General features: G+C 46.3%; 1 protein-coding gene across 6 annotated transcripts in view; it reads left to right on the top strand.

The window, feature by feature from the left end:
- myom2b (myomesin 2b) overlaps positions 1-24,681 on the top strand; it is a 190,222-nt gene that overhangs the window by 103,634 nt on the left and 61,907 nt on the right. For all 6 annotated transcript variants that reach the window (XM_072498615.1, XM_072498614.1, XM_072498616.1 and 3 more), the window contains 10 exons: positions 782-888; positions 1,564-1,608; positions 3,248-3,384; positions 6,643-6,787; positions 6,894-6,953; positions 7,443-7,510; positions 11,862-11,975; positions 17,534-17,621; positions 19,712-19,750; positions 22,356-22,461. In XM_072498615.1, the coding sequence (XP_072354716.1) occupies positions 782-888; positions 1,564-1,608; positions 3,248-3,384; positions 6,643-6,787; positions 6,894-6,953; positions 7,443-7,510; positions 11,862-11,975; positions 17,534-17,621; positions 19,712-19,750; positions 22,356-22,461 (909 nt within the window). The remainder of the gene's footprint in view (positions 1-781; positions 889-1,563; positions 1,609-3,247; positions 3,385-6,642; positions 6,788-6,893; positions 6,954-7,442; positions 7,511-11,861; positions 11,976-17,533; positions 17,622-19,711; positions 19,751-22,355; positions 22,462-24,681) is intronic.

Here is a 24,681-nt window from a genome sequence, read left to right as displayed (position 1 = left end):
GAAGGAAGTGGGGACTACCTAAGCCCTGAATGACAGAGTTCTTTGCGAAATGCTCACACATTTACCACTAGATTTTTACTATTCCTGAATGTATTAGGTCACCTGGGAGTCCAAAGGTGAAAATCAGTCAAGAATGAGTGCACTTCAGAATGAATTTTCCATTCAATTTAAATCTATGGACAGAACATAAGATCTAGACCTTTGCTCGTCAGCACCTGATTCTCTTCCATGTGCACAGGAAAGACAATGGGCGGGATTCTCCGTCCTGCTGCTCCAGATATCTGGTGCGTCACGCCATCGGAAATCTCCATTTTGCCAGCTGGCCAATGGGGTTTCCCATTGTGGGGCAGCCCCACGCCATCGGGAAACCCCCCGGGGTGACGGCAAAACAGGGAATCAGCCCAATGAGTTCTGGGTATAGGAACGGGAAAACAACACCATCAGTTCGAAGAACCATCAAACGTTCAACTCAGTTACATGCAACTCTGTTGTACAGAACCTTTCCACATTGTAGCTTTGATGAATTAGCCTGTAAAAAGTGTTGTCATTCTTATTACCATTTGGATTGAAAGAATACACATTGGGCATCCAGACCAATTTACAATGACGGGTCAGTTGTTAGAGCTGGACTATGCTACCTCACTGTGGTAAGAGTAAAAGATCTGGGTTCAGTTTGTAAGTCTGCTTATGGAAACAGTGATCAGAAAAGGGTGTTGGGAGCAAAAAGCTAAACTGTAACATTCCCTTTCAGAAAACAATCCAATCTTTTTTTCTCTCCTAGGTCCAAATTGATCTTTAAGCATCCTGACATGTCAGATTTGGGAACATACTCTGTGGCAGTATCAGACACCGATGGCATCTCTTCCAGCTATGTCTTAGAAAAGGAAGGTATGCATCCTTTCAGACATCCAGTCAGGGTGAAGGTTGTATATGGGTGGGCTTCTCGATCAACAGGCTGAGAAAAAACTCAGTTCCACAAAGCATATGCATAAATAGGATATAAAGCCCAGTAGAAATGTCAATAGGCCCATCATTCTCAACTTCCATTCCTCAAGATGTGTGTCTGGGGAGATTTCCTGGGCTTGCTGGGAATTCTGTCAATCACTGCCCTCACAAGGAGGGTAGTCATGTTGTGGCCTACTGCTGCTTCCGGTGGCTCACCTTGACAATACAGATGACCTTATCCTCAAAATAAGGGAAGAGATCTTGAACTTCAGGCGTGGACACTCTTGAAGCCCACTGTCTCCCACCTGCTGGTAAAGCAGGCTGACTGGAATTTCAGTCCCACTGTATTGAATAATTATTGTAGAAATTAGTCCTGGTCACTTCGGCAATTGATACATCAAGGTCAGAGTTCATAAACAAAATTTTGGTTGGAGGCCTGCAAATTAAATAACAGAATCCTCCCTCCCAGAGTTTCTTTATTATCCATGCAATACGTAATGCCCAGATGGAAAAAAAATGAGAAATCTGTCCCATAGAATGTTAGCAGTGTATTGGGTTTGATTATTAAATCTCACAAAAATGTGACAAAATGAAAACCATCTGCCTTCTATTTTACAGAATTAGAACGCTTGATGGCTTTGAGCCATGAGATCAGGCATCCGAGTGAGTATCGCTGAAATTTCACTGCCATATTTACTGCGAAACATTATATAGCGGTGCTTCCGTTATTCATTCTCCCAGCTATCCATTGGATTTTCTCAAGGAAATGTTTTGATGTTTACATTCTTTAAGACTATCGGTATAGTGCAACTATAAAACGTTTGCTTTCCTAAATGAATTTGCCACCAAGTCTTGAATTGATTCACAAGGAGCAGCATGTATAACACAAATTGGATGTGGCTACATTAAAATACACCAGAAATCGGTATGGGGGAATAGGGTGAGTCAATTAGCCAGCTTAGTATCCGCCTACTTGTGTATATATAAGAAACTTATGCTGAATACGACATTTTCCTCTTGAAAGTGGAGCACACATCCATTCTGGAACAGATTTTCCACTGGGACATTGGGCAGGATAACAGCGGGAAATAAGGAACATTCAGATGGCCAGGCCTGCCATCACATTTTCACCATTGGATCTGGGCAAGCTGTTTCATTTTAGTCTCTACCAACCCCTAAGGGTGCTAGGATAGAGATGGTGATCCCTAAACAATGGTAGTAGGCACCTTTTATCATTTTATGAAAGAAAAGGATCTGGTCCATGGGACCCAAATATCATGAAAATTAAGGTCCCGACATAGCTGAGGCAGGGAGAAAGTTCCACTGTTCCTCATCAGGGTTCTTCCATTGCTTTCAAACTCCCAACCAGCTTTTTAAGTGTTTAAGCACCAGCAGTATGTTATGAATGGGTAACCCCAGGCTCCTGCTTTGTTCCAGAGATCATAGAACATAGAGGATTACAGCGCAGTACAGGCCCTTCGGCCCTCGATGTTGCGCCGACCTGTGAAACCACTCTAAAGCCCATCTACATTATTCCCTTATCATCCAGATCTTTCCAGAGATTCCACAATGAGCCTGCTCTTTGTGGAAGATTAGCTCTGGCCCAGGAAAACAAAGCTCACTTACAGTTGACCAATAGTGATGGACCAAGCACGTGTTCTGTTGCTATTCCTGATTGGTCTAAATACCAAATTCAAATTCATGAAACATCAACAAAATTACAGTGGAACAATAAGGAAATCCCGCAGGGAACATCCAGCATTAAGAATTATTAACAACAAAAGCAATCGATATCTGATTGACCTCAACACTTTCTGACTAACAGAAATTAATCAATTGGCTTCAGGCTGTGTCTATTCAAAGCGAATGCCTTAAAAGAACAGGTTGTAAACAACTCTACTTCATCGGGGGAATAAGCATTGTGCCCGACATAGAGCTCCTTAAATAAAAGTAAATTACTGTGGTTGCTGGAATCTGAAATGAAAGAGAAAATGCTGGAAAATCTCAGCAGGTCAGGCAGCATCTGTAGGGAGAGAAAAGAGCTAACGTTTTGAGTCCAATGATTCTTTAACAAAAGCTCAGGAATGATTATGTTGCAAGTCTGGAGGTACTGCACATTGTGCACTTATCACTATTTACACCATTTCCCTGGGTTTTGCACAGATTTTCCACTAATGCTAAATTATCTGGGGAACCCTTGTCAAAGTTTTTTAAAATCCAAACTAAATTCCACTGATTTATTTGTTTGTTGATTACAGTGACTGTACAATTCAAAGCAACTCTTACTTCTCTTTCCCCTTAGCAATTCCATTGAAAAATGAATTATCCTATGAAGTTTTTGACAGAGGTCAAGTTCGTTTTTGGCTTCAGGCTGAGAGTGTATCACCCAACGCTACTTGCAAATTCATTGTCAATGACTTGGAGCTGGCAGACAGCAAGGTAATGACTCTCTTCAACACAAAGTTTCTAAAAGGGAAGGGTTGAAAAGTGGCTTCCGCAGAAAGCTCCAAGGGATGGCAATGTGTGCCGCAAAAAAGCATTGCCTATCTGCATTTCAATGTACTGAATTCTCAGTAAGAATCAATATTGCTGGTAATGTGCAGGATGCTGGGCCATTGGAGAAAGAGAAATCTGACTTTTACCTGAGGACCACACTAACAGCTCTTCCAGATGTGTACTAATTTGCTGCGGCACGGAAGCACAGTGGTTAGCACTGTCGCTTCATAGTTCCAGGGTCCCAGGTTCGATTCTCAGCTTGGGTCACTGTCTGTGCGGAGTCTGCACTTTCTCCCCGTGTCTGGGCAGGTTTTCTCCGGGTGCTCCGGTTTCCTCCCACAGTCCAAAGATGTGCAGGTTAGGTGGATTGGCCATGCTAAATTGCCCTTAGTGTTCAAAAAGGTCAGGTGGCGTTACTGGGTTACAGGGATAGGGTGGAGGTGTGGGCTTAGTGTTCCTTCCAAGGGCCGGTGCAGACTCTATGGGCCTCCTTCTGTACTGTAAATTCTATGATTCTGTGCTGGCCTTGGCGTTTCCACTGATTCATGACATATTTTAACATCAGTGATGTGCAAATTAGCTTGAGCAGAGACTCAAGAAAAACAAAAACGATTCTCAAAAGTAGCACAATTTTGGGAGAACAATTTGTGGCTGGATTGCTGAATTTGCACAAAGTGGAAACTGCCCTGTGTCTTTCCAGAATCTCCAGATTGTCTTTCAAATTTCCTTCAGGAATTTTCTTATTCGCTATGTTGAATCAGTGTTTACCGCATAATTCCAATAGAAATGCACATTTGGGAAATCATTGGATGAATTTCACAACGAGCAAACGATGAATGTATGGGTGGTATTTTTCTTGCTTATGGCCTGTTTGTTTTTCAAATTAATTTGCTCCTTGCTCAAGGTTCGTCCCCCTTACTTGCTGTTGCTTAACCAAGAGGGCAGACTGGCATCCTACTCCTAAGTCTTTGTTGATGATTCTTTTCTTACTGACCATTAAACATTTGAACCTTTTTGACTATACTGCCCTCACTCAATAGCAGGACATGACCCCTGCTCAGTATCTCTCCCCTACACAGCCTGGCTGAGATCAGACACTCCCATCACAGGAAGGAATTTTCTTGCGGAAGTATGCATCATTCCAAGGAACTTGCTTAAAGATAGAATATTTCTTCTGAAGCACTGTGACAGAAAATGGAGGTTAATGAATAAACACCTATAGAAGTTTCTGCCAAGCATTCCGCATTCAAACAGAAAGAAACATTTAAAGTGTATGGAAAATGATAGGGAATGAGACAAGAGTTGGCCCAGGCTTGATGGGCCAGAAGGACTTCAATGGAAAAGTAAATTGTGCTTTCTGGACAAAAGGCTGCTGATTCACAATCACCCGCATTTCAAAATGAATTTCTATCCCGTATTCTTTATTTTGTGTGACTATAAAGCACAATGATGACCCTCAGATCCAGTCTTTCAATTCTTTGCAAATTATTCCACCCCCCTCCCCTCATTCTTTTCCTCTGTCATCTTTTTCACCTTCCACAATTCCAATCTTATGCTAGCAGGAGGTGCACAAGAGATGATCAGCTTCCGATTCGCTTAGCATCCGTTGTGGGGAAGCTCCTGTCCTCCATTCAGCATCTCTGCATGAGGCCTTGCAACCTGAAAATCATGGGTAGGAGGCCTCCTACCCCACAACACATTGATACTCCTGCATATCATGCCATTGGCCCACCTTGTGCGAATGAATGAGTGGAGTGTAAGAGTCCACTTCATAGTCGGAGTCTCATTCATGATCGGGTTTTTGGTCAGCCAATTGAGCAGTGCACCTACACATAGCAACATGAGCAGGTCATTCAGACCCGTGAGCTTACTCCACCATTCGTGGATGATCTATACCTCAACTTCATTTACTGAACTTGTTTCCATATCCCTTAGCAACTTTGCCTAAAAACAATCTATGACTGTTAGGCCAGGATTTTCACCCCCAAGATGGGCGCATAACGTCTGGATATTTCCCAGTTTGGTGCATCCACTTCCAGAGAAACAGTTTTGAATGACCAGTGCATGCTGAAGCCGTGCCTGCTGCCCCCGAAGCAATGCTGAATTGCTGGATGCCGAGGTAGGCTGTTTATAGGTCCACCTCAGTGCGCTGGGACTAAAATAAAAGTTAGGTCCTTTGGCCCTCACTCCCACTCCATTACTCATTTATGCTAACCTATGCCCCCATTCACTTCTCCATGGCCCCTCATACTCCCATGCAACTGGTGACCCTCTACCCACTCCATGGACCCTAATACCCTAAATGCCAACTATTAACCCTCATACCATCCATGCCAACCCATGAATTCCCGTCAACCACACCATACCCTTATACTCTCCATGCCAGTATACCCAGTATCCGGTATGGGTAGACCTAAGGAGCCATGCTGAGGTGAAATAGATAAAGTTCCAAACATCAAGTACACATTTAATTATATAAAAGCACTCTCATTGATAAAGCCATTTAAATCCCATCATGTACTTAATCCAATATAAAAACAAATATTCATATTTATATCTCACATCCGAAGCAGCTAAGTAAATTCTATATTCTCCCAAATTCCTGGTATTGGTTTATAAACAGCTTTAATTTGTCAATTTGTTTTGTCATCATCAAGTAGTAATAATACTACAATGATAACCGCTAGGTTTATATCAACAAGCTGTTGGTAGAATTGCAAGCACCAATGTTTATTCAATTCAGGGACACAGCAGTTTTTTTTCAAAATTTAAAGAGCAAGGGATTTAAATAACTTAACAGGTTGACAGTTCCAGACACCCGTATCCAACTTTAATGCACATTCACATTAGCTAAAGGTTGCAAGACACACATTGCGGGAAATGGGCCTCGCTCCAGCGAAAACTCAGCACTGAGTTCAAATGGCTCTGCTGGGTTTGTGTTTCTCCCATCATGAATCACATCCCACTCCCTACCTCCCCCCCCCCCCCCTTCCCACCACACTGGTGAAAATAGGTCCTGTCAGAAATAAAGATGGGTCCCAGCACCATTTTGGGTGAGGTATGGATTCTCCATGACTCTGAAATTCTGGGCCCTTTAAGGAGATAAATTTCTCAGCTGCTACAGAAAGTTGATTATCCTTAATACATTTGAGCACAAGTAAACATCACACTATGAGACGTTTCACTTGATTGTCTTCACAGGATCACAAGATTACATTTGATAAGTCTACTGGTATGATTGAGATGGTGATGGAACAGTTTACAAGTAAGAATGAAGGAACTTACACTGTCCAAATCGAGGATGGTAGGGCCAAAAAACAGTCATCACTGGTTTTCATTGGGGAGGGTAAGTGTGCTTTTACCCCAGTAATCCATTCAACTTACTTACACCCAGCATCAGAGTAGCTTGACAGTTTCTTTGGCTGAACATATTTTCCTATTGTCCTTTGTAGCATTTAAGACTGCCCTGGCAGAAGCGGAGTTCCAGAGAAAAGAATTCCTGAGAAAGCAAGGTAAGGTATAAGTGGCCTTGAGCTCCTATACAATTATCCCTCTTTTGGGTTTTTAAAATTAATTTGAAATCTTCTGGAATGGCTCCTGTTGCATGCTAATGTGATTCAATATTGCATTTTAACAAAGTACTTCAACTGCTATTTTCAAGAAAATGTGGGTTAATATCTCGTTACTATGGGGTAAAGAAGAATTTCATATAAATGTATTATACTGGTTGCAACTAATGTTTCAAAAGGCAACATTACTGCATTTTCTAGTTCTATTTAGTTGCTTTTATCTTTGCCTCACTCTACAATAATAGTAAATGTTTCCTTTCTTGCTTGCATTTCCTCACTCTCTATTCCTTCCTCCTTCTCATGCCATCAACCCTCCATCTCACCCCCTCTCCACACCCTCCCCCGTTGCCACCACCCAAGACTGATGAGTTGTTATACAGAGTTTTACAGGTTACCATTGCTTTAATTGAACCAATTTTGTTTCCTCTCCAGGGCCTCATTTTGCAGAGTACTTGCATTGGCATGTGACGGAGGATTGCGAAGTTGAGCTGATGTGCAAGGTAGAGAATGTCACCAAATGTTGGATGAGCTGTATTGCTATGACCAAAATGGGTAGTATGGGGTGAACCCGAGATTGACAAATGTTAAGCAGTTGTCGTAAAGAAATACACACATTACTACCATCAGAGATCTGTGAAGCTTCATTACATTTCACAGACATGACGCTTTTGCTCATCTGCCTCAAACAGAGCTGAGCAAGATAGAGCATGATAGAAATGACCATATGAATAAGATAGCCCTCAATTAAAGTTGTGTTAGTATTATTCACGTGTTGCACTTGTTCTGGATCCTGCCCAGCATCAACATCCCTGCTCTCCTGGCATCTTAATTTACTGAGGGAAGTCAGGATGGAAAAAGTAGAAGCTCTGGTCGCAGCTACCTTGTCATCCTTAGATATGAGAGCGGTGTCAGAATACTGGAGGATTGCAACTTTTAGATCCCTGTTCAGAAAAGGAGAAAGGGATAAACTTGATAAATACAGGCAAGTTGACCTCATGTTGGAGACAAAATTATATGCCACTTAAAAAAAACAGGCATTTATAACCTTATAAATGAGCTTGATTCAGTTCTTCAATGAAATAATGTAGAGGGGGTTAATAAAGGTAGTGTAGATGAGATTGAATTTATGGACTTTAAAAAGGCATTGAATAAAGTACCACACAATGGACTTGTTAGCAAGATTAAAGTCTATGAAATGTAAGGGACAGGAGCAGCTAAGGGCCAGAGAGCAGAAACTAATTGTGGACCGTTGTTTGTCAGACAGGAGAAAAATATACGTTGGTGCCCCCAAGCCTTGGAGAGAGGGGGAATAGTTTTTAAGTTTGCAGATGACACAAAGCTTGGAAATGAAGTAATCTGAGAAGGTTAGGAATAGACTTCAAGAGGACCTAGACAGACTGGTGAAATAGATACACATAGTAGATTAAATTTAATAGAGAGAAATGTATGTGCGTGATGGTGTCCTTGATGCATGTGCAGAGGGGCACTGACAGGCTGGGTGTAGCAAAGTGACATATTGGCTTTCTGCGCATGTCTGGATGTGTGCATGGGCAGATGGGTATCGGTGGTCATTTTGCACATCCACCTTGTGTTGACAGGAGAGTTTTTTAAAAATAGTAATCTTAGGAATTTTAAATGATGTTACTCAAAGGTGGTGGAAAGATTATGCTCGCGTTTTTATGATAATCTCATTATTAATCAAACTTCAGCAAGATACGACCCATATTTATATGCAGGAAAAATTTTCAAGCAAATTTGGTTTGAAAGAAAAAAATAGCTTTAATCCCAGAAGGGAAACTTGAAACAATTACCCTCAACTCTATTTTGTGATTTGTATACAAGGAGAGAATTATATCCCTGACACTTTGTCATGATTTGAATAAAATAAATATTTATTAAGAAACAGAAAAACAACAATAAAGCAAACTGGAAGTACACTTAACTAAAACACCTTTCCTTCACGCTCATTGGGGATAACCTCAAGATGGCGCCGGAGCATAGGGATTTTCTGCGAGCTCTCTCACACAGATCCTCTTCTTGCATCTGCTATCATGTATGGAATGATCTGTTTGAGCTGCACGCAGAACAATACTTTTCATCGTACCTCAATACACGTGGCAATAAATCAATCCAATCCAATTCTTGTATCTCTTTTGAAATCTTAACGACCTATTCAAATCTATTCATGTTCAGTCCCCATTGCTACTAAATTGCCTGAGGTAAACACCTGTTTGCAATGTTGCTAGGCTCATTAACATACCAAATTCTCCAGTTCCATTCACACAACCACTCTGTCCCTTCCATAATTATCTTACATATTTCCACAGTTGTAAAATATATAACCAGAATCCATAGAATCCCTACCATGCAGAAGGAGGCCATTCGGCCAACTAGTCTGCACCGACCCTCTGCAAATACACCCCACCTAAGCCCACTCCCCCGCCCTATCCCTGCAACACCACCTAACCTGCACATCTTTGGACATTAAGAGGCCACATTATCAGAAAAAATATATTCCAATTTCTTGGATTTCCATGACAAAGCAAATTAAACAGGAGTCTAGCTTGACAAAGGTTGACAGAAGCACAAACTCCACAAGCATTATCCCCTCAGTCTTTCACCTTCCACCCTCCATAAACTTCAACCCATCCAAATCTCTGCTGCCTGTATCCAAATGCATGTCAAGTTCCATTCACCTATGACCCTTAACACTGGTTCCTGGTTCTCTAGCCTCCTTTTTGATGCTTCTTAAAACTTACCTCTTTGACCAAGCTTAGCTAGTAGCTCTTTGTGGCTCAGTGCCAAACCTAGTCTGAATACAATCCTATGGAGTGCCCCATAACCTTCTACTATGATAATGGAGCAGGGGTCGGCAACCTTTTCAAACCAAAGAGCCAAACTACATCAAAACTGAGAACAGGTGGTCAACAAAGGGCAAGTATAACTGAAAATGTACAATTTAAATAATATTGGTAACAGAAACAGACAATGCTAGTAAACCTCAGCTGGTTTGGCAGCATCTGTGAAGAGAGAAATAAAGTTATAAAGGCCGAGATTTACCGGCTGTTCACACCGATGTGAAATTCCGGTCCCACGCAGCGCACGGGTTTCCCGGCGATGGGGGGGGTACTGTCATCGGGAAATCCTGTTGACAACGGCGCGAACAGTAAATCCCGCTTGTGGGCCACCTCCACGGGCCGAATGGGGTAGTCAGTAAATCCAACCCCATGTTTTGAGTCCATGGGCGAAATTCTCCCCCAACGGCGCGACGTCCGCCGACTGGCGCCAAAAACGGCGCCAATCAGACGGGCATCGCGCCGGCCCAAAGGTGCGGAATGCTCCGCATCTTTGGGGACCGAGCCCCAACATTGAGGGGCTAGGCCGGCGCCGGAGGGATTTCCGCCCCGCCAGCTGGCGGAAATGGCGTTTGTTGCCCCGCCAGCTGGCGGAAATGGCGTTTGTTGCCCCGCCAGCTGGCGCGGAAATGCAGCGCATGCGCGGGAGCGTCAGTGGCCACCGACAGTTTCCCACGCATGCACAGTGGAGGGAGTCTCTTCCGCCTCCGCCATGGTGGAGGCCGTGGCGGAGGCGGAAGGGAAAGCGTGCCCCCACGGCACAGGCCCGCCCGCGGATCGGTGGGCCCCGATCGTGGGCCAGGCCACCGTGGGGGCACCCCCCCGGGGTCAGATTGCCCCCCCCAGGACCCTGGAGCCCGCCCACGCCGCCTGGTCCCGCCGGTAAATACCAGCTTTGATTTACGCCGGCGGGACAGGCAATTTCTGGGCGGGACTTCGGCCCATCCGGGCTGGAGAATTGAGCAGGGGTCCCGCCAACCGGCGCGGCTCGATTCCCGCCCCCGCCCAATCTCCGTTACCGGAGACTTCGCCGGGGGCGGGGGTGGGATTCACAGCGGCCAACGGCCATTCTCCGACCCGGCGGGGGGTCGGAGAATGACGCCCCATATGTCTCTTCAGAGTTAAAATTTTATTTTATTTTAATATTATTGATAAGGGACATGATGATTAATAGTAGCATCAATGAAACATTGAGGGAGACTTGAACTCCACCAGTAGCTCAGACAAACCCAGCCAGCTTCTGCAATTCAAGGCTGTTATTTGGATGCTCTCTCTGAATGTGAATCATAAAACATTTGTAATCTTTCAAAATGTCCCTTCTTGAACTATATTTGAACTCTCAAACCTCTTCTCACCCACTGTATTTAAACTCTCGGATCTCTCCTCTTTCGCTCTGTATTTCAGACCTCTCCTCTCACTATATTTGAACTCTCCACTCCCCACTCACTCTGTTGTTGAACTCTCAGACCTCTCCTCTCTCGCTCAGGTTTTGAACTTTTGGTCCTCTCCTCTTTAACCCTGTATTTAGTTTTAAAAGTTGCAGGTATTTTGCAGACAACAAAAGAGCCATATTTGGCTCCTGAACCAGTTTGCGAACCCCTGTGCTATATAAATCCATGTTGCTGTTGTAAATCTTAATGGTTAAAGCGACCAACCAGTTGTGGTGTCAATAAATTTCTGGGATTTCTGCCTGTCTTCCATCTGTCATCAATAAATATGGAAGAACAAGGATAACGTCCTTGAAAAGCTGAAAGAGTACAGAACCAAAAATTGCACATTTTGGGAAATGTTCCAATTTTTCAAGTTGGCAACTTTTTTCCCTCTCACCCACACTGAGAAAATCAATATACAGAATGCATGAAATTTATTGATGGCCACGTCATTTTTGGTTGAATGACCAATATAGAAAAATATCTTGGAAGTTCATCATTGCAATTCTGTTGACCTACAGTCCCGCCTGTTAATTCAAGTGCTTTATTTCAATTGTGTGCTACAGGTGGCAAATACAAAGAAAGAAACTGTGTTCGGTTGGTATAAAGATTTTGTAGCAGTTGTCCCCGAGGAACCACCTAATCCTCAGACAGGAGACAGCAAGCTGCGTATTCCTGAGGTAAAGTGTATTGTCAAACAGTGTGGCACAAAAAGAATGTTGTGTAAAGTCTGAGTAATTTCACTAATGACGTGTTATTAACCAGGCAGAATATGGTTTCATGCTAACTTACTTTATTCAAATCAATTATTGGCATCTGTGCTTATGGAAAGAATTCATAGCAAACTTATAACAGAAAGATCACGAGCTGCATTTTCTGTGTATCCATAGGGCTTGTTTTTGGAAGGGAGGACAAGTAAAATAGGGCGGGTGCTTCTGGGGGTGGGGGAGGTTAAACCATCCCACCTCCCTAACATTTTGCCCCATATCCATATTAGGTATATATTTTTGTGCTACTAAAACATCTGTAATTGCTGAATTATTTTTCACAGTTAATGATAAACTAAAAATAGAGCATTCACCCATCAAAAAGGAACTTGACAGTTGTATTTTTCCTCTGCAGTCGTAGTTTCAGTAAAAGTAAAAGAGGAATTGACCACAGCTTGGATGGCAAAATAAAGTCTCCATGCATTTCTATGACACCATTTGTAGGACTTCAGAAGTCTAATATTGGGACGGATTGGAGGTCCTGACTCAGCACTTGCTGGAAGCAGGACTTGCTTAGCAATTTTCCTGGCAACAGCCTCCTGATTGGCACACTGTCCAATTTAAGAAAGCGAATGGGCTGAGCCAATCAGGAGAGGCGGGCATTTCTAAAAAAAATAAATAAATAGAAGGACAAGGGTGGCAGACACATGGAAACACCATCACCTGTAAGTTCCCCTCCAAGTCACTCACCACCCTGACTTGGAAATATACCATCATTCCTTCACTGTCGCTGGGTCAAAATCTTGGAACTCCCTCCCTAACAACACTGTGGATTTACCTACACCACATGGACTGCAGCGGTTTAACAAGGCAACTCACCACCATCTTCTCAATAGAAATTAGGGATGAGCAACAAAAGCTGGCCCCGCCAACGAAGCCCAAATTCCTCAAAAATGAATCTTTTTTTAAAAAAAAGGATCTGCACTACATCCCTGCAGAAGACAGGCAAGCGTAGGAGAGGGTGGTCAAAGAGGGGAGAAAAACAAAATGCTGCAAATGCTGGAAATCTGAAATAAAAACAGAACATGCTGGATAAAACCAGCAGGTCTGGCAGGACCTATGGAGAGAGAGTTAATGTTTTGAGTCCATTGATAATGACAATTCTGGAGAAGGGTGACTGGACTCGAAGTGTTAATCCTGTTCCTCTCTTCACAGATGCTGCCAGACCTGCTGAGTTGATACAGCATTTTCTGTTTTCAATCTCAAAGAGAGGACAATCTATTTTCATGGCATTAGCTGTTATACTCAAGTAGGTTTTTAAAAGGGTCTCGGGTCTTTCAGTGGGTTAGTGAGTGTGCTATTTGGGTGGAATAGAGATCAGTTGGGGTGTCAGCCGGGTCAGGTCGGGGATAGTGGAATAGGGAGATAGTCAGGTCGGGTTGGAGGGTACCCATGTCGAGTCAGTGGGCAGACAGATGAAAGGGGGTTGTTGGGTCAGGTTAGGGGTGATGGGAAGCTCGGTATGGTGCTTAGTTATGTTGGCTGATCTCTGAGTTAGACCAAGTATTAACCGGCGTAACATTTCCAGGTAAGTATCCAGGTAAGTCCTGCATATCCGGACTGAGTCTCGGACACTGAGCTCAGTGTCAAGAGATATTTGCAGAAGGTCCAGGACAGCAGAAATCAACCCATTGGAAGTTTAAACCTCCGGGATAAATACAACATATCTATCTGTGTGTTAGGACTTGCTCAGTATCCTGAAACACATTTCCCGACTAAAAGTCAGATTCCGACAATAAGGAGGCCTAACCATCAACTGGTCAAAAGACCTGATTCCAAGTGCTGCCACACATGGACCTAGTGTGTCCCCTGTCATAATATCCACTCATGTATATAATGAGATGCAGACAGACAGTGATTGACATACAGGATGACCAGTAAGCACACAACACAGTGCAGCCAATCACCAGACAGGACACTACCACTATAAAGCCAGAGGGCATGAGGTTTCCCGCTCTCTCTGGACCCAGCCACTGAGACAGTCAGAGTCCACGATACAGTCAGAGTCCACGAGCTACCAAGTGCAAACACCATGTTGTAGCTAGTCAGTCTAGTCAGGCTACTACAAGGTCTCCAGTCAGTTCAGTATAGTATCGACCCACAGCTGAATATGTATATCAGTTCTATCATTGAATAAAACAGTGTTGGATCTTCTCCAGTGTTAGACGTCTGTTTCTAGCTTCCCTGCATCGAGTGCAGTCCACATCGAACCTACATGCCTAACACATCATGGTACCAGAGTGATACTGATCTTGACGGACCTACCTCGAGTAAATCAGCATTGACCAGCAAGCAGCCATCCAGTGAAATGGAAAACATCCAGCCTCCCCCACAGCTCCACATCTCCGGCAACCTCGGCACCAATTGAAAAATCTTCAAGCAAAAGTTCCTCTTGTACATCGAGGCATCCGACCTCGAAGCAGCATCGGATGCCAGGAAGATCGCGCTATTTCTCTCCACCGCGGGGGACCACGCCATCCACATCTACAACTCCCTTACGTTCGCTGACGGCGAAGACAAAACAAAATTCAAAACAGTCCTGCTGAAGTTTGACAGCCACTGCGACATTGAGGTGAATGAGAGCTTTGAACGGTACATCTTCCAGCAGAGGTTTCAGGGTAAGGATGAACCTTTTCAGTCCTTCGTGACCCATCTCCGCATCCTAGCGCAGTCATGTAACTATGACTCGACGGCTGATTCCATGATCTGGGATCAGATCGTTTTCGGGGTCCACTCCGACTCCCTGCGGCAGCAGCTCCTGAAAGTCAAACAGTTGACCCTCTCTGTCGCTATCGAGACATGCGTTGTCCATGAGCATGCCAAGAATCGTTACTCCCACATCAGGGCGGCAGAAACTGCGAAGCTGACCTCCCACGGGGCAGAAAGGGTGCAGGGCATTGCACAAATGCAGGGCCTGAGCATCGAGGAGAGTGGCCGTTTCGCACGCTTTTCCCGGGACCCTGCGCAGGCGCGCCACGACCGAGTGGACGACGAGCCCGACAACCCGACTGCGCAGGTGCATACGTCGACCGACCGCACTGCGCATGCGCGATGGCACACGGAACGTGCTGACTTCAGCGTCATGACGTGTCCGCCCATTTAAAGCGGCAATGTCTGGCAAAAGGACACCGGTGTCTACAGTGTGGCAAGCTTGGCCACTACGCAGCCCTTTGCAGATCTGCTCCACCGCTCAGCAGCCAGCGATCCCAGCTGCGGAGCAGAAGTGTCCGCTCAATACAACAAGGCATGCCAGATTCCGATCCCAACAGCCCAACGGACCCTGATGCTGAGTGCCTCACGTCCCCATACTGGGTGGGCATCATAACTACACTTGCGCTGCCTTCCACCACAATGGTCTGGGTGGTCCAAATTCATGAGGAGACGGCCAAGGATCCTCTGCTACAGTGTGTGATGCAGCACCTTACCAATGGCTGGCAGAAGGGACAATGTCCCCAGTTCTATAACGTAAAAGACGACCTGATGGTGGTGGAGGGAATCCTTCTGAAACACAACAGGATCGTAATTCCTCAGAGCATGCAGGCTATGGTGCTGGGCCAACTCCATGAGGGTCACCTTGGGGTCGAGAAATGCCGATGCAGAGCTCGGGAGGCGGTCTATTGGCGGGGCCTCAGCCAGGACATTGCCGACACAGTCGTCAACTGCCCTACCTGTCAGAAGTTTCAACCAGCTCAACCCAAGGAAACGTTGCAATAGCACAAGATCGTGACCTCTCCGTAGTCCAAAGTAGGTGTAGACCTTTTCCATGCCAAGGGGCGTGACTACGTACTCCTGGTCGACTACTTCTCCAGTTACCCAGAAGTGGTGAAACTGTCCGACCTCCCGTCGAAGGCGGTAATCAAAGCCTGCAAAGAAACGTTCGCTAGGCATGGGATTCCACTCACGGTAATGAGCGACAACGGTCCTTGCTTTTACAGCCAGGAATGGTCTGATTTTGCACAGTCCTACAACTTCCGTCACGTAACCTCCAGTCCCACTACCCGCAGTCAAACGGGAAGGCCGAGAAAGGGGTCCATATTGTAAAGTGGCTGCCGTGCAAAGCTGCAGACTCAGGCTCCGACTTCAACCTGGCGATGCTGGCATACAGGGCATCCCCACTGTCCACTGGGTTGTCTCCAGCGCAGATGCTCATGAATCGCACTCTGAGGACCACGGTTCCAGCCATCCATGTTCCAGACCTTAACCACCTCACGGTCTTACAGAAAATGCAGCAGTCACGGGCCCAACAGAAGGCCACATACGATGCTCATGCCACGGACTTACCCGAGCTGGCCCCAACTGATCATGTTCGTGTCCAGTTGCCTGAGAGCGGCTGGTCAGCCACAGCTGTTGTGATCAAACAAGTGGCCCCAAGATCGTTCCTTGTCCACATGGCTGATGGCTCCCTGCTACGGCGCAACAGACGGGCACTGCAAAGAGTTCCACGCCCACTACCTGACCGAGGTGTCCCGCCGCCTACGATGCTTCCTCCTGACGTACCCTGCCACGAGGTCACCGAGCTACCAGCAATCCTGCCAGCCCATGCGTCCACCGCGATAGCAGCGATCCCGCCTATCCACGTGCAGGCGGCTCCTGATCCACCTCTTTGGCGATCGACAAGAATTCGTCGCCCATCACAAAGACTGAATCTGTAGACTGAACTTTTGTACATTTTGTGACTTTATCGATTTAACCTCTGTAAATATTGTTTCGTTTGCCATGCATCTGCAATATCGACACCTTCCTATGTATATACGTTCATTTAGACACCTTTTGTATATAGTCAGGCATATATATATATATATATACACGCACGCACATCTTAGTATTTATTTATCTAAAAAAAAAAGGGGGGAGATGACATAATATCCACTCATGTCTATAATGAGATGCAGACAGGCAGTGATTGACACACAGGATGACCAGTAAGCACACAACACAGTGCAGCCAATCACCAGACAGGACACTACCACTATAAAGCCAGAGGGCACTAGGTTTCCCGCTCTCTCGGGACCCAGCCACTGAAACAGTCGGAGCCCACGAACTAACAAGTGCAAACACCATGCGGTAGCTAGTAAGTCTGGTCAGGCTGCTACAAGGTCTCCAGTCAGTTCAGTATAGTGTCGACCCACAGCTGAATATATATATCAGTTCTATCGTTGAATAAAACAGTGTTGGATCTTCTCCAGTTTTAGATGTCTGTTTCTAGCTTCCCTGCATCGAGTGCAGTCCACATCGAACCTACCTGCCTAACACATCATCCCCAGAATGACATTTCAAGAATAACTTCTCCACTTTTCTATGCCCTCTGTAGAGTTGCCCCCCTCTCCGATGGAGAATGATGGAATGAGGATTGAAGCTATATTTGTTAACTGCTTGGTGTCACGTGTTACTGCTGCAATCTGCCCTGTGGCACTGCAGCATTGTGTAGAGTTGTCTGCAGTTTCTAATGAAGGAATCTCTTTTATTTTTAGTTCTCTAAAAAGGACATGGGAGAGTATAAGATGACACTGAAAGATGACAAAGGGCAGGATATCACTGTCCTAGATGTGGCTGGCAAAGGTACATATATATCAGTTTGTTTGACTTCATCAATTAGATCTTTTTGATTTTGGGCTTCTGGTCCAGCATTGGTGGCCCAATAAGGAAAACCTAATTCACTTAGTGTGGATCAGTTCCCTCCCCATGTTAAGAGCATACTGGAGCCGGAGCGTGAGGAGGAGCGGAGTAATTGCATTTCCTTTCATTTCTCCAGTTGATTTACATCCACTTTAGAACTGTTACCTGAGTATAAAGGAGCAGGAACCGGCTCTATTTGTGGAAACAGCAAGTAAAATAAACCATAACTATATTTCTTTTACTTAAGAGATAGTGTAGTTTTGCTCATGATTCTGCAATAAGCCCTGCCAGCAGCTCGGGTTCATAGGCAGTGGTACGACCTCAGAAAATGACCTCTTTAGTCTTTAAACTTTACCCAAAACTTTGAGGGGTGAATTTGTGACTTGGGAGGAGGATAAGTTTTAAACAAGACAGAGGCAGGCTGCTGGGCTGGGCAGACAAGTGGCAGAGGATGTTTAATGCAGGGAAGTGTAAATTGGTTCATTTTGGTAGGAAGAATGGAACGACGCAATATAAAATAAATGGTACAATTCTAAAGTGGGTGCAAGAGGAAAAGGACCTGAGGGTATATGTGCACAAACCATTGAAGGTGGCAGGTGGAGAGGATGGTTAGTAAATTAGATGGGATTCTGGGCTTTTTAACAGGGGTGGAGGATGCAAAAACAGAAGTTACGATAAACCTATAGAAAACCCTGGTTCCGGTTTGGCAGGAGTATTGCATGCAGTTCTGAGCAACTATGAAGGCATTAGGGTACAAAAAAGATTCAGCAGATTGGTTTGAAAGATGAGCAGCTTTCATAGAATCTACAGTGCAGAAGGAGGCCATTCGGCCCATCGAGTCTGCACCGGCTCTTGGAAAGAGCACCCTACCCAAGGTCCACACCACCACCCTATCCCCATAACCCAGTAACCCCACCCAACACGAAGGGCAATTTTGGACTCTAAGGGCAATTTATCGTGGCCAATCCACCTAACCTGCACATCTTTGGACTGTGGGAGGAAACCGGAGCACCCGGAGGAAACCCACGCACACACGGGGAGGATGTGCAGACTCCGCACAGACAGTGACCCAAGCCGGAATCGAACCTGGGACCCTGGAGCTGTGAAGCAATTGTGCTATCCACAATGCTACCGTGCTGCCCCTTTATTTATGCATATCACATTCACAGGAATCCCGAGAAGGATTCAAAAAGAAAGGTTTATTCAACAACTCAAAGCAAATCGCAAAGCGGCAGGGAGTACAACTAGTCCCAGCCGGGGCCAGCTGAAGATGCTAGTTCCCTTTCTGGCCAGCTTTTATCAATGGGGCTTGATGAGCCCCGATGCTCGACCATGGCCCCTTAGCGGAGGGCTCTTATTCCACGGGGGGAGGGGGAATCAATCCCCGTGGGTCTCATGGGAGTTATTACAATGTCGGTAGACTGGACAAGCTGGGACTGTTTTCCTTGGAGAAGAGGAGATTGAGTGGAAATTTGTTTCGGAGTGATCAAAATAATGAGGAGGCTGTACAGAGTAGATCGGGAGAAATGGTTCCCATTGGTGAACAAATTGAGAACTGGAGATCACCAATTTAAGGTGACTGGCAAAATAAGCAATGAGGGAAAAAAATGTTTTGCATATCAGGTGGTTGGGAATTTGAATGCACTGCTTGAGAGTTTGGCGGAGGCAGCTGCAATTTTGGCTTTCAAAAGAGAATTGGATCTTTATGTGAGGTGGAAACATTTGCAAGACTACTGGGGAAAAGGTGGGGCAGTAGCAATAGATGAATTGCTCTTGCAGAGAGCTGACACAGACATTGCCGATCATTCTGTGTGGCTATGATTCTGTGATTTTATGTGCTTTATAGTCCTTTTCAGTCATGTAGGGACATTGACCATGGGAAGTTATGGTTAAGTGAATGTTTCCCAATGAACAGTTAACGTTTAACTAAACAGGCTACTGCCTCGGTAAACAAGTAATGAATTTCATACAATCGTACTAAACATTCACGAAGTATAATAAACTAAAAAAATGGATTATGTTCTCTATTTCAGTGTATGAAGAAATTGTCCAGGAAATCAGCAAAATCAGTGGTAAGTGACTATATTTTCAACTTGGATCTTGTGGCGCTCCATGTTACTGATTTATACATAGAACATAGAACATAGAAAAATACAACACAGAACAGGCTCTTCGGCCCACGATGTTGTGCCGAACTTTTGTCCTAGATTAAGAACAAATTAATCTACACCCCATCATTCTACCGTAACCCATGTACCTATCCAATAGCCGCTTGAAGGTCCCTAATGTTGAAAATGAAATGAAATGAAAATCGCTTATTGTCACAAGTCGGCTTCAAATGAAGTAACTGTGAAAAGCCCCTAGTCGCCACATTCCGGCACCTGTTCGGGGATGCTGGTACGGGAATTGAACCTTACTGCTGTCCTGCCTTGGTCTGCTTTACAAGCCAGCTCTTTAGCCCTGTGCTAAACCAGCCCCTCAACTACTTCCACAGGCAGTGCATTGCATGCCCCCACTGCTCTCTGGGTAAAGAACCTACCTCTGACATTCCCCCATATATCTTCCACCATTCACCTTAAATGTATATCCCCTTGTAATGGTTTCTTCTACACGGGGAAAAGTCTTTGACTGTCTATCTATTCCTCTGATCATCTTATAAACCTCTATCAAGTCGCCTCTCATCCTTCTCCATTCTAATGAGAAAAGGCCTAGGACCCTCAACCTTTCCTCGTAAGACCTACTCTCCATTCCAGGCAACATCCTGGTAAATCTCCTTTGCACCTTTTCCAAAGCTTCCACATATTTCCTAAAATGAGGCGACCAGAACTGCACACAGTACTCCAAATGTGGCCTTACCAAGGTTTTGTACAGCTGCATCATCACCTCACGGCTCTTAAATTCAATCCTTCTGCTAATGAATCCTAGCACACCTTCTTCACAGCTCTATCCACTTGAGTGACAACTTTCAAAGATCTATGAACATAGACACCAAGATCTCTCTGCTCCTCCACATTGCCAAGAACCCTACCATTAACCCTGTATTCCGCATTCATATTTGTCCTTCCAAAATGGACATGCTCACACTTTTCAGGGTTAAATTCCATCTGCCACTTCTCAGCCCAGCTCTGCATCCTATCTATGTCTCTTTGCAGCCGACAACAGCCCTCCTCACTATCCACAGCTCCACCAATCTTCGTATCATCTGCAAATTTACTGACCCACCCTTCAACTCCCTCATCCAAGTCATTAATAAATATCACAAACAGCAGAGGACCCAGAACTGATCCGTAACTTCCTCAGAGTGGCAATCTCTGGCGACTTACTTAAATGAAGCGAGGGGTGTCCGACGAGTTTCTTAAAGTCTTTTTATTCAGCAACAACATTGCCTACACCAGACCTGGTTACACCTCACCAGGTCCGCTCACCTTTCTCAACAGCTGTACAGTGCCTGAGCTTTTATACAGTTCCAATGAGTACGGGAAATAATCATCCGCAGCTGGATGAGTCCCCTGCAAGTTATTACTGTCACCATATTGGATGGACTTACCCTTGTTGAAGTTCCAAATCCGCTGTCCCGCCCAGCCTTCTTCTCTCAGGCTGGGTGAGACAGGAGCAGCGAAGCGTGTCCCTGGCTGCATTGGCGTGGAGTAACTGGGGTGCAGGGAAGAAAGAAATGCTCTCTTTTTACGACTCTAAATGGGGGTGAGGATTGGGGGGAGCGGGGATTACGTTACAAGGGTTGGGTCAGGAGAGTTTGGGCGGGTTGGAATGGACCGGGAGGTCCTGCGTTTGGGGGAGGGGGGGTCCGAGGTGGGCAGTTATGTTAGGAAGGGGGGGTGCTGGATCATGTCAGGAAGGGGGAAGGGGGGGGTGCTGTGTCGGACCGGGAGTGGGGGTAGCATTGGGTCAGGTCTCAAGGGTGAGGAGGTCAGGCCTGGTGGGGGAGCGGGAGGGTGGGGGGGGGGGGGGGTGTTAGGTATGACAATGGGAGGGGGGATGGGAAGGGGGATGCAGGAGGCTGGGTTGGGAGTTGGTATCGGGCAGGTCGGGGGTGGGCATGGTGTAGGGAATCCGTTGGAGTGGGTCATGCGTGCGTGAGGCTCGGTCTGGATGTTTAACTAGTTACTCTGGAGTTAGAAATGATTTTTTTCCATCTATCTCTTTCAGAGTAACCATCTGGGTAAAACTGGCAGAACCATTCGAAGTTAATGATTTAAATTGCTTTTGTTGGATGGTTCCCAGCTCAGCGCAATTGTCAGAGGGAGTTAGCGCTTCACGGCAATTTCCGGGGAAATCCTTACCTGGGAAATTCCTAGAGGGATTCCCCAGTGCATCATTGGATTACCCCCAAATGCGACGCTGGGGAGCCAGAATACGTTCATTCCATGTCAATGCAGTGCCTACATGAGCTTGCGATTATTGCCACCACAAGCAGCTCTTGCATTTTGTGAATTCTGTGCGGTATATCACTATTTATTTCAAAGCTAATCAGTGATAATGAACAAAAACAAATTATTCCAGGTACCTAAATATTTCAAAACGGGACAGTCCCCCAGCAAGCTAAACATTTTTGATGCTCTTTATTTTACTTTGCACAATGTTTCACATGAGCTTAAGGAAATACTGAATCTTAATATATGTGTGCGTGTACTAGTTTTAAGTTGTGTTACCTTTCAGGGCTGTCTGCTTCTGAACTGAAGATAAAATGCACCCCAGAAGGAATCAGGCTTCAGTCCTTCTTGATGTACTACATGGAGGATATGAAGGTTTTCTGGTATCACAAGTACGTAAAACTGTAATTACAGTGGAATAGTACATTAATGGCATGTTCAGGGAGTAAGTGCTTAACACTGTATTGTGACGATGCAGGCATGTTGCACTCAGCTCTACTTAACCACCTGATCAGTTGAGTCATTCGAAAATCCAAACTGAATTTCCTGATTAATAAAAAATTGTAACCATTTCAGTTCTATACATTTTTTTATATAAAGCCTAATGTGTAAGACCAATTTGTTGAGAAGATCTGGGGCAAAATTCTCCCCCAACGGCGCGATGTCCGCCGACTGGCGCCAAAAACGGCGCCAATCAGACGGGCATCGCGCCGGCCCAAAGGTGCGGAATGCTCCGCATCTTTGGGGGCCGAGCCCCAACATTGAGGGGCTAGGCCGACGCCGGAGGGATTTCCGCCCCGCCAGCTGGCGGAAATGGCGTTTGTTGCCCCGCCAGCTGGCGTGGACATGCGGCGCATGCGCGGGAGCGTCAGCGGCCGCTGACAGTTTCCCACGCATGCGCAGTGGGGAGAGTCTCTTCCGCCTCCGCCATGGTGGAGACCGTGGCGGAGGTGGAAGGGAAAGAGTGCCCCCACGGCACAGGCCCGCCTGCGGATCAGTGGGCCCCGATCGCAGGCCAGGCCACCGAGGGGGGAACCCCCCGGGGTCAGATCGCCCCGCGCCCCCCCCAGGACCTCGGAGCCTGCCCACGCCGCCTGGTCCCGCCGGTAAATACCAGGTTTGATTTACGCCGGCGGGACAGGCAATTTCTGGGCGGGACTTCGGCCCATCCGGGCCGGAGAATTGAGCTGGGGGTCCCGCCAACCGGCGCGGCCCGATTCCCGCCTCCGCCCAATCTCCGGTACCGGAAACTTCGGCGGGGGCGGGACTCACGGCGGCCGACGGCCATTCTCCGACCCGGCGGGGGGTCGGAGAATGACGCCCCTGAATTCTGTATTTAAAGTATTAACTCTATGAAAGAGTTTGATTTTTAACCAAAAATGTGGGGCTGGATTCTCCGCTTCTGAGCCCGTGCGGAAGATCTGTGGCGTTTTACGTGACAAAAATCGGCGGCGCCCCCTCACCGACCGGTAAGGAGCTAGCAGCCGCGCCACGTTAAACACCTGGGGCGAAATTCTCCTACCCGCCCCGCCACATTTCTGCTCCGACCGGCCGGCGGGAGTCTCCGTAACACCGGCCGGTCAATGGGGTTTCCCATTGTGGGGCAGCCCCACGCCGTCGGGAAACCCCCGGGCGCCGGCAAAACGGAGACTCCTGCCGGCGGAGAATGACGCCCCAGGGTTCCACGATATAAACGGCTGGAGAATTGCCGGGTCCGTGGTCCTGCAGTGGCCACGCCGTAAAACATGGCACCGGCCGTGTGTGGACCCGACCTGCCAGATAGTGCTCTCCTGGCCACACCCTGATCCTCCCTCCCGGCCAGCAGCACAGCTTCCGCCTGACTGTGGCGGCGCTGGACACACTCCGCAGCCGCCACCCCGGGTTCCCGACCGCTGACACCACACGTCAACCGCACGGTTGGGAACTCGGCCCATCGAGGGAGGGACTTCAGGTGGCGCGCGGAGGCTGCCCCAATGGTGTGCGGCATGCATCGCGATGATGCCGTTTCAGAGGTTGCGGAGCATACGAAACCTGCGTCAAACAGGCGCCGCCCCCGATTTCGGCGTCAAAAGGGATTCGTCGCCCGATTGTTGATTACAAAATCAGCGTCGGGGAACGGAGAATCCTGACCGGGGAACGTTTAAAGACTTTGTAGAAATTCCACAACGGTGCTGATGTGGTTAGACTTATTTGGCCCACCATGTGTCTTGCATTCCATTCAGCTTCTGTTGCAGGTTCCTTTTTTCCCTCCCGGAGTGATTTATTAGCAGCAGATTTGTCATTGTTTCCCAGTCATGCAGTGTCTGCTGCATTTTCTTTCCTGTTGCAGTTCATTGTCATCACCGAAGTGGTTCCTTCGCTGTGTTCCCTGGACATCATTGGCAGCTTCCAGAACTGTTGATTTGAAGGTTTACAGTACTACTTCACCATCATCACATTTTTTTTTTTCACAGCAGAGCTATTCCTGAAGTCAAAGCCTGATTTGTTCACTCTCGGGAGAGTATTCAAGCTTTTTGCAATGTTAGACTTGATATCAAAGCTGACATCTGCCTTTTGCCTCTCTCTCTTTGACTCGCCTATCCACAAGAATGTGTAACTTTCTGACCGCTGGG

The sequence above is a fragment of the Scyliorhinus torazame genome, chromosome 4 (genome assembly GCF_047496885.1).
Source record: "Scyliorhinus torazame isolate Kashiwa2021f chromosome 4, sScyTor2.1, whole genome shotgun sequence".
Lineage (NCBI taxonomy): Eukaryota > Metazoa > Chordata > Chondrichthyes > Carcharhiniformes > Scyliorhinidae > Scyliorhinus > Scyliorhinus torazame.
The sequence above is the reverse complement of the archived record's forward strand: the minus strand, read 5'-3'. Positions and strand labels throughout refer to the sequence as shown.